Source organism: Zeugodacus cucurbitae, chromosome 3 (assembly GCF_028554725.1).
Source record: "Zeugodacus cucurbitae isolate PBARC_wt_2022May chromosome 3, idZeuCucr1.2, whole genome shotgun sequence".
Taxonomy (NCBI): domain Eukaryota; kingdom Metazoa; phylum Arthropoda; class Insecta; order Diptera; family Tephritidae; genus Zeugodacus; species Zeugodacus cucurbitae.
This window is the reverse complement of record NC_071668.1, coordinates 11607362-11622966: the sequence shown is the minus strand read 5'-3', so window position 1 is coordinate 11622966 and position 15605 is coordinate 11607362. Positions and strand designations below refer to the sequence as shown.

Genomic DNA, 15605 nt, shown 5'->3' with positions numbered 1-15605 from the left:
TTTTTATTAGGTGTTTACCTTTGAATATTATTCTTTTTTTTAATTTTTTTCTCCGACTTTGATTTATTTTATTGCTGTTATCATATACATATATGTGTGTATATATAAACAATTTTATTGCGCTACCTTGTGTACATGTGTGTACCGCATGCGCCGCACTCATCTGTACGCTAACGAATGGTCGTTGTACTGTACAGAGCGTGAAAATCAAATCAAATTCAAGCAGCAATTATAAATACACATTTAATGTTCAAATCAAATAACGAGTGCCGAAAGCGCTTGTTCGCTTCAATGATTGACACTTGTAAGGAGACACGCGGCCAAAAAATTAAGCGTGTCATCTACCTTCAAGCAAATATGCGTAGAGACATACATATATATGAATATAAATATAAATATATATATATATATATATATATATATATATAAATCTATAAGTATTTGGTTTATCTGCGGCGTATCCGCTTGCCAAGAATGATATGCAAAATTTTGTGTTCTGATAAACAAATGAATATACATTTGTATACCATATACTCACATCAGTTTTGAAATTAGAATTTCTCTTATAAACTAATTAATGTGTCTTCGATTTCCTTTGTTTCCACATCAATTATATTTTATCAGCGCGCTTAATTAACAGGAAAACAATAAACATTTGTTTATCTACTTGCGCCGGAATTTGAATAGGAAACGCTAATGTTATTCATAGTCGTTATTTCTATAGTTTATTATAATTTATGAATATCAATTATGACTTTGGATATCCGTATTTGTATCTCTTTACAATTTATTGCTGTTGTATGTTTGCCTTTTATATGGATTGGATCTTCCTCTCTCTTAAGTGTATTTTTTTACAAATTTTCTTCTGAATATTGATGCAAATAATGTTGTGATTAAATGCCTCTAGTTTGAAAGTGCTCCAGAATCTACTATAATGTGAAGATTCACAAGAGCACCAAGATTTTTTTATCTGCAGCATCTGGATATTATTCATGAATGTTTTTCGTTTTTACATAGCTTTTTGAAAGGTCCGTGTTATCTAAACAACATCTTAATTGAGTCGTTAATAAAGTCAATTGGTAAATGAAAATAGATAAAGTATTCAACAGCTTGCTCTGATATACTTCTTAATTAATGGCTCAATTAAGTAAATTAGTATTGGTCAGATAAGATAAGAGAGGTCTAGTATCCATGAACAACACCTTAATTGAGTCAATTATCTTAATCGAGCCATTAATTTAGTCAATTAGCAAAGATCAGTTAAGTTAAGATAGGTCAATGCCTTTTGAAGAACTTCTTAATTCAGCCATGAATTAGCCAATTAGTAAATATGATAATAGCTAATGTACCAAATTATGGGGTTATTTGAATAAAAATAAGTAAATAGACTAGCTTTAACCCATCTTTACCCAACGTTGCGCAAGCGCAACATTTCAAATTTGTTTTTTTTTTTTCTAAAATAAGGAAATAAATCTTTGAAATCTAAGGCACTCTCAAAAAGAAGAACTAACAGATAGACAACAATTTTTTTTTATGGTTTTTCAAATACAAATGCATTTTATTTTTATCATTCAAAAACTGCTAATTGAGTCATTTCGGGATCGAAATATTCATCTAATCATAAAAAATATTAATTTAAATAAAGCTTTACTTTTTACACTGTACAAAGCTTTGATATTATTAATAATTAATTATATCACAATAAATAATTAATTATTTGTGATATAAACCATTTTGGTGGACAAATGTTGTGTTGTTTATCTTACATTTCTAGGAAACATTGCGTATACGCAACGTTGGGAGTAACAATAGTCAGTTATTGTTACTCAGCATGCCATTCGTGTTAGAAATGTATTGTCAATAATGGGTTCTTGCTATTCAAGGAGTAGTTCTGTTTTGTTTTTATTATTCAGTTGGTTCTAGAACGTTGAGCTAATAGCATAGATAACTTGATACGAGACTATTTTGCCACTGGTACTATTCGAGAAAATAGAACAATGAATAAAACCATGATAAATACGAAAACTCTTCAGAAAAAAAGAGAGAGGGTGATTTGATTTCAGCTTTGACCAAAAACATGAAGTACTATTAGTTCGATGGAATGACAATTCTGTGGTGAATGTGGCTATTAACAACGCAAAAATCGAACCATTGGTTACAGCAAAACGTTACGATAGAAAACTAAAAAAAATGGTGAATGTGCCTCAGCCCCAGGTTATAGCAGATTATAATAAAAATGAGGGAGGCGTCGATCTGCATGATAATGGAATTGCCAATTATAGGATTCGAGTAAGAGGGAACAAGTGGTGGTGGCCACTGTTCATCAATTCAATAGATAGTGTTTTATTAAAATCGTGGAAGATTTACAATCTGGCAAATGAGCGATCTATGACTCAATTAGAATTTAAATCTTACGTTGCTGTTAGTTTGATGAAAACCGAAGAAGCCCAACTTGCAAATAATTCTCACTTTTTGGGTAATTCAAATAGAAATTTAAGAAGACTATCCAAAAACGCATTACCTTCCAATATTCGCTTCGATAATATTGGTCATGTCATAGAGGAGCACGAAAATAAACGTCGAAGAAGATGTAGATAGTGTAGAAGTACAAAAATTTATATGTGAAAAAAATGTCATATACATCTTCATGCTGATTGTTTTAAAATATTTCACTCACGCTAATCGCTATAGTATTAGCGTAAGTGAAATATTTTAAATGTATTTTTATGACTTGTTTGTATAATATAAGTTCAGTAATCCCAACGTTGCGTAGGCGCAACATTTCACGGAATGAAAAATAATTAATCAATATATTTTTTTTTAATGATTTTCTCTTTTTTTATGTACTTTTAAACATAATAAACAATAAAACCATAAAATATGCATTTATTTTTACACTTGGGAATTAATGGGTTAAACATGTTTACAGACACACTTCGACCACAAATGTTACGTTTATTAAAATTCTAAGGAATCATTCTCATCTAATGCAGTGAATGTGTAGAAAATAAATTCATCAACTTTTTAAATGGTACATGTGTATTATATAATACTTGTATTTTATTATCATTTTCTTCTTGAAAAAAATCCCAGTTGAACTTCTCTCTTCGACGAAACTCGGGCGGAAACTCGGAAATATTTTCAACTTTTTCTCTATAGTAGATTACAAGGTTTATACCGTTTTAAATGTTTGCGGGACAAGAAAGCTAAAAGATGTACATTTTAATTGTTTATTCTACGAAATCCTTTAGATGTCCGGGATGGACTTGAAGGCTTGTAATTACATCCACTTGTCGAAAACAGTCGAGATAGAAATGGTAAACAATTGTATATGTACTCAGGATAATAGGAAATAAATATAAGACGTATCTGATATTTCCGTATACGGTCTGCGATGATCCCAGAATCATCGAAAACTGTTTTCTACGATATTTATTAGAACCAGAATTCTCGGTCTAAAAATGGGATAATCAGGGTTGTTGTGGAATCCAAGACAGATTTGCTGAATGTCAGAATGGCAAATCAATTCTGATTTTCATTGGTGTCACAGAATCTGATTGGATTTTCGTCTTTTCGAATATAAGCAAACCAATAAGGTGTATATATACAGTGGAACATCTCTAACACGAATCACCATAATCCACAAAAAAAACTTCGAGGAAATTTGTATGGAATTGATGGAAATTCTTAGAATATTTTATTTTTTTCCGTTGAATTCAATAATTACGTAATTTAGCGTTCTTATCTTAATTTTTAATAATAATTATATTTTTTCCAAAGCGTTTTAACGGCAAATCAAAATAAATTTGAACAAAATGTCTCAAATCTGTCTGGTTTCCATGACACCTAAAACCAATAGAATTTCTGATTCGAACATCAAAACAATTATATTAGGATTCATGATACGAACCAAAATTTTTTGTCGGTTTGAATGCTGATTCCGACAACTGTCAGATTCCACAACAACCCAGAATATTTTAACTTTATTTATTTGGCTTACTCACATACAAATATTCATTAGAACCCACTAAAGTGGTTATAGTTTGTCGAAAGTAACTACAGTTTATAGAGTAGAACTTGTTAGATAAGTAAACTGCCATTTCGGTACATCCGTTTGTAACATCATATACATTTTTATGTACATATGTGTGTATATATATTGAGTATATAAGTGTGCATAAATAACAATGTCTATCTATCCACACTGTCTACTGCTAACTTATTTTCGCTTCATATGTCAATTGCTGCGCACGTCGTTATTTATTACAAAAACAATCGCCCATTTGAACAGCGAAAATTTACGCTTTTTCGTAAAAAAACATCGAAAAAAAGCAAAATAGATAACTCAACAACCTACACAAATTGTTTCCACTTTTATTTTGGCACTTTTTTCTCGGGGGTTTAAATACCCGTATTTGTTGCCATTTCTTGAAGCGCTCGCTTATTGTTTATATGCTAAAAATAGCCAAGTCAAGGCCGGTTTAATTTTAACAGAACAATAAAGCAGTGTGTGAAGTTGCAACTTGAGTTCAAATAACAACAACAACCATAAAAACAACAAAAAGTAATTGTAAATAAGGCAGCTAGCAAGATAGATGGCTGGCGGGCTGACTTGTTTTATGCCACAGATGCATAATGAATATGCGATAACAAAAAAACAATAAATATAACAACAACAATCATAAAAAATGACAATCAATAAACGGTGAAATGTACAGAAATAAAAATTTGACGGCAATTAGTCCAAGTAGCAATTGGCGGTGTTCGATTGACACACGCGCACACACAAGCTTATAAACAAAGTATCTTTTTATGGATCTTTCGACGTCATTCTCATGCGTTCACGGCGGCGTCGGCCTAAAAAAGCGCCAATCGTCAATAAAACCGCTATCTGGTAGTAAACCATCAGCCGCAAGCGTAGCTTTATTTCGCAAAATTTATATCTTCATGTTTGTACACTTTTAATTGCTATAAATAAGCTTTTGTGACTTTAATTTCTTTTCGGAAGCATTTCTCAAAGCAGCCGCTTATTTTATGACCCGCTACTGACGACTGCATGCGTTTGCTGTTTGCTTTTTTTTGTATTGCATATACGCCATTTTATGCAAGCAACTGCATGAGATACACACTCAAACAGTAAAAATCAGTCGCCGCCAGGTGTCTCACCTCGTCCGCCACTCACTCACTCACCCAACGCTGTCACACCGAACTGAATTTTCAAATAAATATGCCCACATTTCAATATAAATAAATTTTCACGCATTTCAATAGTCAATAGTCTCTTTTTTTCGCCAGTCTCCACCCATTTCACACTGCAAATTCATAGTTTTCGCCTTTACGCATGCGCAATGCGCACACCTCTCTCAGCCTAATGACAGCATACGCCAGCCACCTGGCTGCCTGTGTTCTAGTTGGCGCTTGCCCGCCACCCTTCAGCTTTGCTGTTTCGCCAATTTTTTGTTTTTTGCCTTTTTGCGCATGCGTCGCCGTTCGCTTGTAAATTCAAATGCTCAAACACCTTTTTTGTGCGTGTGCTCGCTGCAACTGTTAAATAGTTGAGTGCATGTATGTGCAGTGTTATGCTCGCTTAGATTCTTACAATGCGCGTCACAAGGTCTACCAGGTGTCAGGCGTTTGTTGTTGACGCGTAACTACAGTTACACAGTGGGATGCACATGAGGAATGTGTACTCATATTTAGTATTTCGTAATTTATATTGTAATATAAGAGCTTTTGATAAAAAGAAGAACACTGAAATAGGTTTTTTAGTAGTTGAGACCCCAAATGCCTTACTTCAACAATGGGGACCTTGTGAATGTCCATTCAGATAAAACTCGTATCAGACTAATAGTTGCAGAGAGAATTTGTGCTCTGTTTTCGCTTTGATAAGGATTTAGCAATCAAAAGCTTCCGAAAAGTCGTTTCTCCAAAATGAAATGATTATTCGAGGATCTTCTTCAGAAAACTCACACTATACAGAAAATGATATGTGCTTCTAAATCAGTTTGATAACAAAGTCATCAAAAGCTTTCGTTAGTCGTCATAATCTCTTAAAATTCACGTCTGGCATCCTAAAAGATGACTACTACACAGGTAATACGTGACGGCACTCCATCTGGTATCGCTAAGGACCATAGCTGGCCTATGTGGGGCCTGTTGGCCCACCAGAATAACCTAACCTATCATGACTATAATATGTCTAAGACTTAGAGTTTATATTAATATACTTACACCATAACCCTTTATTCAAAAGGAAACCTCAGGATTATTAGTGGGATCCGAACATTAGATTCCATCACCAAATTTGTCGTCCGATTAGAACTCTTAAAAAACGTGCTCGTGGATCTTCGATTCCGAACTGCATATTCAAGACGCTCTCTGAAGGAAGGATTGAATTGAAATAGAAAATCATAAGTATTTGTCGGCAGGGGCTTAAGGACGTTAGTTTTGGACATATAATATAGCTACTGCTCTTCAGATGCAGCCAACTCTTTTTCAAACTCTCTGAGCTTTGTTAAGGCAGTAGTCTGCTTTCGAAGCCGAAAAAAGCGTTTTTTAGCAATTTTTTTTGAAAGGGAAGGAAATGATTGCGGTAAACGGAATTTGAAGACGATAGTGTACTATATTTAAGGCTTAAAAAACAATATTTATTATAAAAAAATATTGAAATTTTTTCAAAGTTGTAAGTATTTTTCTGGAGCGCCTGGAGTCTACACTTGTAAATCGGTGCCGGTGATGGAGGTCGTGCGATACATCTGAAACAGTCGAACCATTTTTTTTTTTTTTAATTTTTATAAGTTTCTTTTCTTTATGAACTAAATAAATACCGATGTTTAAAAAAAAAATCACTTTTTTAAGAAAAAAAATTGACATTTTGCAAAACAAGTAGTTTAAATACTACATTTGTCCAACATTTTTAGTTCAAATAGAAGATAATTTAATACTGAAGCTAGATCACTTTGGTTTTTTTCGATCGGACATGTATTCTTTTTCCTATCGCCGGCACCGTTTTCTAACACTTGTGAAAATGAAAACTCGAAAAAACGCACTTTAAAGGTCTGCCTGAGCATTCGCACCTGCTCGACGCTAGGCCACTAAAACTGCTCTAGCTTCAAAAATATGTCGAATTGGCCTCTGAAATTTTAAAGACATATTCTTGGATAGTTTTGGAAGAGATTTAAAACAAAAAAAAATCGGTTTTTTGAAGCCTGTAAAACTGCCTTTTACTTAAGGCTAATGGCTTCCAGAGATTTTGAGTTTAATTGCTACTAAATTTTTGAAGATTTTTACCAGTATAATTTAGCGTACAGGATTGTCGAATTCACTTTAGACGTTCAATTAATTAATTAATATGACTTCTGGTTGTTTCAGTTTTCAAAGCTGAAGAGATTCTTTATGTTTTAGACCCATACATATAGGGTATTGCTATCGAACATAGTCTTGAAGTTGCGATTTAGAAACGGATTATGTAGTAGGGTTGGACAAAATTTCAGTTGTACATCTGGTCTCACTTGTTGCTTTACTGACATTTTTCTTCAATTATTCTTTAACAAATACAATAATAAGAACTATTGCACATTTTTGTTAATAATCTCATATATGTGTTATATATCATATATATCTAGTAGTTATTATCCACCTGTTACAACCCACTGTGCCACCTAATCCATGCGTATGACTGGCGTAACCAATCAGCATGAAGAACAACTATATTAAATTTCATTGGTTGCAAACGCAGAAATTCAACAAATGCACACTGACATTAATATGTATGAATGAATGAATGAATGCGCACAAACGCACATAGGCCACCTTACTTACATTGCGCATTTATGTACATATGTATTACATGTCATACATATTCATTAGTTACGCATAACAAAATGAAATACGCCAAAAGTGATAGTTGATAGCTTAAAAAAATAACAACAAAAGTGACAAACAAAAACAAAATGCTGTGAAAAGGTGCACGCCTTGCGGTTAGTATTGGTGAATAGGCAGTGGCGTTTACCGTCATATCCGGTGTGTTCAACACCTCTGCATTTGTGACATGGATACATACTTAATTAAATGCGAATTTATCGCTGACACTTAAAGGCTCCATAAGCTCACAAATGTATTATATATGTGTGTGTATATGTTTGTGGTTGTATTAGTATGTGGTTTCTAAGCCATATATTTATGTGCTGAATGCTCCACTTCCGTGCTGCCATTTCATGACTTCTAAACCAGCTTAGTGACATTTTGTTGCACATAGATAAGCGTCAGTCAGTTAGTTTTTAGCGTTATTTACGTGTATTTATGGATATAGTCCGCCTAGCACGAGTCTTACATATCATCAGTTCACTCATGCTCGGCGAAGGTGAATCAAAATCACAGGCAATTAATGTCTCATTGTCATTTAAGTAAATTGCGTGTGAAGTTTTGTTATTGTAGTTGTTGTAGCGTTGCCGCCAAGTTGTGCGGAAATTAGGGACGACAGCTTTAAATAGCAATTCAATGGTTCTTGTTGTGCTTTATGATGTGAGAGCATTTAGGTAGATTTTTATACTCTCGCAACAAAAGTTGCTAAGAGAGTATTATAGTTTTGTTCACATAACGGTTGTTTGTAAGTCATAAGTCTAAACGAGTTAGATATAGCGTTATATATATCAAAATGATCATGATGAAGCGACGAGTTAAAATCCGGATGTCTGTCTGTCCGTGCAATATGATAACATGAGTAAAATTAAGATATCTTGACAAAACTTGGTACACATATTTCTTGTGACCGTAGGGCTATATAAACCAAACTTTCTGCAGTAGTTTCTCTTACGTACCACATCACACACCATAACAATTAATATAATCGGAAGATAAGCACGCCCATCTCCCATACAAAGGATAGGTTCAAAATGACTAAAAGTGTGTTAACTCGCTAACGGAAAACGTTAGAAAACTAAATTTTATAGAAACAAGTAAGGAAGGACTAAGTTCGGGTGTAACCGAACAACATATCATTGGGATGTAAGGAAACTATTACAAACCAAGTTTCATTGAAATCGGTCGAGTAGTTCCTGAGATATGGTTTTTGACCCATATGTGGGCGATGCCACGCCCACTTTCCATTTTGTAAAAAAAATCTGAGTGTAGCTTCCATATGCCATTTCTTATGTGAAGTTTAGTGTATTGATTTGCGAGATAAATACAAAAAACCTATTTGAGGGCGCGGTCACGCCCATTTCTTCAAAAAAATTACATCCAAATGTGCCCCTCCCTAATACGCTCCTGTGTTTCAAATTTTATTTTAATAACTTTATTTATGGCTTAGTTATGACACTGTATAGGTTTTCAGTTTCCGCCATTTTGTGGGCGTGTCAGTGGACCGATTTTGCCCATTTTCGAAAGCAACCTCCTCAGGGTGCCAAGGTTTCCAAGTGTGTGTTCCAAGTTTCATTAAGATATCTTAATTTTTACTCAAGTTATCGTTTGCACGGACAGACGGACAGACAGACATTCGGATTTCAAATCCACTCCTTATCCTGATCATTTATATATATATATCCCCATATCTAACTCTTTTATTTCTTGGTGACAAAAACAACCGTTATGTGAACAAAACTATGATGCTCTGTGCAACACACTATCTGCACTCAGATAAAAAAAATTGGAAAATGGGTGTGGCGTCGCCCACATATGGGTCAAAAATTTATTTTATTGACATCCTAATGACACAAGTGAAAAATGGGCGAAATCGGTAAACAACCACGCCTACTTCCCATATAACCCAATTTTGTATGCCATCTGGTTCCTTTACTTTATAATATACCAACTTTATAAGGTACCAATGAAAATAGCGGAATAAAACTTTTCACAAATACTGTATTTGAGCTGTGGCATAATTCGTGAAAAAATTGTCGAAATCGGACTATAACTTTCCAAGGTCCAGGATATCGTACATGAAGAACTCAGTGCCTTAGGGTAATTTTTCACCGAAAATATCAGTAAATCTCTCGAAAATTTTGAATTTAATTCAGAAGGAATCTTTTTCTTCTTATAGTGTGTCTCTTTGCCAAAAATCGTTAAAATCGGGTCATAACTTCCCCTCTCTCCCTTATAAGTATTTCAAAAATACGATTGGCTTTCTACCTTATAAATCGGTTAATATGTGAGTTATCTTAGCCAAAGTAAGTGAGCATATAGTCTCGGATATAGTGCCCCTTGGTGGTGAAAATGAATGAAATCGGTTGAGGAATTACCTCAGCCCTCATATACTAATTATGATGATTTTCTTTATTCTAGTTGACTTTATGCCGAATACATGGGTTAAATTGTATGTGATTTTTGCTCTTCCTTACTTATATTTCAATTCCATTTTTCCATTTTTATTTTTTTTTCTTATAAATGTGTGCATTCTTATCTTCTAAGTGTTCCAACAATTATACATTTTCCTTCCTTGTGAAAGTTTTTTAATCTTTTTTTTTTGTTTTTGTCTTTATCTCTTCAATTTTCCTCATTTGCATTTACATAGATTTTCATTTCGGTTTCCCGCCGCCACTAGGTGTGTCACATTTGGCACTCTCTAACAACTGAAATCGCGCTGTCGACCGACAAACGCCCCGTTGTTGACAGGCGTTTATTTGTGTGCTCCTCCATCCAGCACTTTGTAATTATTGTTGTTGTTGCACATTTGCCAATGTAAAGCATTGCACTGGCATTGAAAAGTAGGAAGTTAACATGAAACAACAAAAAAGGCTACAATTATAGCAACAAAAAATAAGAAAAAGTCACGAATGGTTTTGGTGTTTTTTGTTTTAGTTTGCAATCATGCCGTCATCCAGTCAGTTAGGCAGTTAACTGTGTATAAATTTGCGATAAACGTATACATACTTTCATACAAACAATAATTGGTGCGCGCAATTATTTCATGGTGTCTGTGTCGATTCATTCACTTGTATGTACCCACCGCCACCACCAACAACAACATGCATAATTATGTACAACACAACGCGTTGGCCTACTCTGGAATTCACTTACCTTACTTACATACTATTATATACACATGTATATATAGGTGACTGTGAGTGTATTATTATCAGCCCATTTGCGATCCTCTTTTGTCGGCTGCCTGTCTGCCATGCCTAGACGATCACTGCGCGCATACGAAGCGTAGGCATTTTAATTGGAGTAACAAACATTCGCTTCACTATTTTTGTTTACTTTTCATTTCAAAAACAATGCTGATTAATCGTTGTAATGTTTTTGTGGAAAAGTTTCCATTAATGTACTATTTATACACATTTTACGGGCATATTATACGAGAAGAAATTCCCACATACTTTAAAGAAATGTTACGAGTTTTGTTTGTTTATATTATGCATAAATGAGTATAATGATTTTTGTGGTTCCTAGAAACCTTAGAAAGGTATTCAACATAAAAATAGAAATATTTATTTATATACAAGTCGACCTGAAAAAAAATATTATTCCGTTAAGTCAAGAATGAAATGTTAATGTTCCTTCAAGATCTAAATAGATCTGCATTTAATTTTATAATAAATCGAAAAATCAATGTCACAGAAAATAAGTTATGGAATTCCATAAAAGAAAATATTTACGAAATTAACTTCGAGTTATTTAATCTAATAGTTCTCTTTCTTAGTATATCCACACTATTCGAATGGTTGTTCGTTTGTGCCAAAAAGTCAAAGAAATTCGCGCCACATCGTTTTCGTTTACCAAATAGCTCATTGAATATTAATATATATGGATAGTTACTATGGTTCTCAAGACACTTGTCAAATAATTTTACCCGAAAACCTCGAGAGTATCACTTTATGGAAATACTTACGCCTGTACTTAACATATATGAATCTAAATTTTTACACTGAATTATGTTGAATAAAAAAATCCAAATTAATATAATATATACGGGAGAATTCCCACTAAAGTGTAAGCATTGAAGTCTCGGAGTTTTAATAAACCTCACTTGATATATAATCGATTTGACAGTGCTGACAAAATTGTGAGGTATGTCGTCACACAAGGTCATGGGGACTTCTTAACAAAAGCCATAAAACAAATTTCCTTTTTAGACTTTTTTCTTTGTTTCGTATTATGGTTATCAATGAAATAGAAATTGAAGTTATCAAAACTTGTAAACGTATCAAAAAAGAACGATTGAAACGAATTTGGAGCCACGTAGTGATCCGTTAAATCAACCGTAAATGTAATACAGTTGTACTTTCATGACTCGAACTTCTTTAACTCAAAGTTCTCCATATTGACAATAAAAGTCTAATTTCATACAAATTAACTTCCGTAACTCGGAAGTCCTTCTAACTCGAAGTTTTTTTGTGGATTAATTAGAGTTAGTTAAGTTCAACTGTACTTTTAAAATAAATTATTATTTTTTGGGGTCCTCAAAGTATGAGTATCTGGAAGAGGTATCGATAGTAAAAACCTTTTCAAATTCGCATCAAGCGTAGGCATCCTAATGGATGACTACTCCTGATGGACTATCGCAAAAGACGAAAACTGGTCTATGTGGCTTATTGGCCTACCAGACGATTTACTATTATTTTCGAATATTTTTAGAAAAAGAGTAAAAAATACTACTACACCAATTAAATTGTTTAATTCAATGAAAATCTAATAATTTAATGAAATACAATAACAAATTTAGTTCATGGTGTGTGTCTTCACTAAAAAAAGAGAGATTCAAAGCGCCTAAATGTAGGCAACATTTTTAGGTTTCGACTATTTAAAATTAATAAATCTAAGATTTTTTCCAAATTTCTGTGAAGCACTCAACCGAAGCATAAATGGCACGTGAAAGCTATTAATATAATATATATTCCGTCTTTATTTATTTTATTTTAGATTAAGATTTCTTATTTATTTTTCACTGCCTGAAAACTCGTCACAATATTTGGATTTATGCATACGCCAACGCCAACTCAAAGCTTCCGCATCAATTTGTTGATGATCAGCTGATTATTAGTTCATATACTTTTAGTTGCATATTTATTTGTATAAACTATTTTGTCAAGACACAAATTGTTTATTTTCTTTTGCATTATTTGTTTTAGTAATATTTTTCTAATATTTATTTATTTTTCCTTTTTCTTTTCTTCCTTATGTTATGATTTGGATCACTGCAGGGCTGCTGTCGTCACGTCCATTTTGCTTTCACTCGAAGCGTGTCAAAAAAATCGCTTGAATGCGCATTTGTTTTGACCGGCTGTGCTTCGCTACCAAGAGGCCAGCCAATACAGCAGAGCACAGTGATAGTGATTCACCGCATTCACTACCGCCCCCACCACCCGATCGGTTGCAGTTTAATAATAATGAGCAGCTCAAGCGCAATGTTATAACAACCAAACCTCCGACTAGTAGTAATCACAAACACCAACAACAATCGCCTTCCGCACCGACACAACCCGCTAATTTGTGGTTACTTAGCCAGAGTAATAACTCAAGTAACGGTAATAGCACTCAGAACTATAGCAATGCACCATTTGGTCCCGGCACCATACACAACACCCTAGATCCACCAGCAGCAAAACAGAACGGCGCACCACCCACCACCACCACAAACGAGCTAAACGCGCTGTACACAACCGCCGCAACAACAACAACAACAGCAGCGGAGAGTGTAGCAAACGTAGAATCTTTGGCGGCAACCAACGCCACAGACGAGCGGCAATCGTTCCGCCAAAAGTCAACAATCAACGTTGGAAGAAAATCGACAACAACAACAAATTGTAGTGAGAACGACGAATATAATCAATTTAATAATAGCACAGACAGCGGCATTGGCAGCAGTTTAAGAGGCAGCAGCAGTCGAAATTGTCTGGCGAAAACAAACGCGTACAACAACGCGGTCAGTGCCAACGAGGTGCGAGAAAGTAGCATCTCTGTTGGTCATCCCGACCCGAACGCCTCCGCAATCGCTGACACAAACAACAGCACCGTTACCGAGGCGAACGCGTGTATACCAACGGTTCTGCGTTCGAACGCCGACAACGTCACGGCCAACGGCGTTATCGCTTGTGGTGAAGAGACCGACAGCGCGTACACGACCGCAGCAAAGAAAGGGGCAGAGACAACAGAGGTTGACGACGTTGACGCTGAGCGAACAAGTGAAAACGCCGCCACCATGCAGCAGGAGCCGAACGCCAATTTTCAGTTCCAACCCGATCTGGGACTGGTGAACAACAATAGTTTGCCCGCGCTCACCGGACTCGGCAGCAATACGGGTGCCATACGTACGCTTACGTTACCGCTACAGCAAGACGTGATCACGCAAACATTCATTTACGGCGCCGTACCGCCATCCGCCGCGCAACACATCAACTCATTGCAACAACAAGAACTGCAATTACAACATCGCTACCATCAACTGCAACAGTTGCAGGCGCAAACGCAAGGCTTATTCCTGAACACAAACGCACCGGGTACCGTTGCTGCTGCTGCTGCGGCCGCAGCTGTTGCCCAAGGCGGCGGCACATCCTTTGTGGTCGGTACACCGCCACAACTTTACACAACGACTGCAGCTCAAGCGGCCGATTTTTGTGCGGCGCAACAGCAAAAATTGCTCAACGAACAAATGCAAGGACTGTGTATAGCAGGCGGTAACGCCGCGCCGGCCAATGCGCCGCCAGCGAATGCGCCCACCATCAACTCACTACTCGATTCCTCACCAACCATGAATATACTGAATAACAGTTATGTGCCCACATCGGCGCAGGAGGAGCGTTTCATGCAGATCATACAGGCGAAAGAGCTGAAAATCCAGGAGATGCAGCGTGCGCTGCAGCAAAAGGATACCGAAATTGCCGAACTGAAATCACATCTGGATAAGTTTCAAAGTGTGTTTCCATTCAGTCGTCACGCCAGTACGGCCACTACGCCGGGCGCTGGTGTGCAACAGCGTAAAAGTGGTCAGGCCTATCAACGACAGCGTGCGCAGGGTATCTCTGCGGAGCCGCAAAGTGAATCCTCAGTGCTGCTGGAGCCGGGCGCATTGCCGAAATACGATAAGGATGAGAGGTGAGTGAAAGTGAATATTTTTTTTATATTAAGAAAGTGTTATAAGAAGCATTGAAATGTGTGATCGGTATGGGATTTCGCTGACATAGATTTCCAGAAAATTTTCTGTATATGATAATTTCTTTTTCGTTGTGTTTTAAAGTAACGATTTCGGTAACTTCATAAAGTGTTTAGTTTTTCTAATGGTGGAGGAAATATGAGCCAAACATAATAAAACACATACTTTGAAATATGGATCGCTTGTAAGCTTGATCCTTTGTGGAACCTTTAGATGGAAAGTACCCCATGATGGGATCACTTGAAAAATTAAGATAAGAAATTGTATAGAAAAATTTTTGTTGACCAGCTTATTTCTTACAAAAACGTCTCGTTTACCGGAAACCCTTGTCAGGCTCATTATCACTTCGGGCTGAGCTGGGCTTCATGATCATGATTGTGATATATTTTTAGAAAATTCACTTTTGTGATAAACGTTTATGTCGCCATTCGTGGGTCAGCTTCTGGTGTTAAAATCCGTCTCAAAATAGGTTAAATTCTATAGTTTCGAAAAATAAATAAGACTGTGGATCAAG

The 15605-nt window shown here is 35.6% G+C and overlaps 1 protein-coding gene across 6 annotated transcripts in view; it reads left to right on the top strand.

Moving 5' to 3' along the window:
* LOC105210784 (cGMP-dependent protein kinase, isozyme 2 forms cD4/T1/T3A/T3B) overlaps positions 1-15605 on the top strand; it is a 133420-nt gene that overhangs the window by 42536 nt on the left and 75279 nt on the right. For all 6 annotated transcript variants that reach the window (XM_054226865.1, XM_054226864.1, XM_029039389.2 and 3 more), the window contains one exon: positions 13143-15033. In XM_054226865.1, coding sequence (XP_054082840.1) covers positions 13202-15033 — 1832 coding nt within the window. In that variant the 5' untranslated portion in view covers positions 13143-13201. The remainder of the gene's footprint in view (positions 1-13142; positions 15034-15605) is intronic.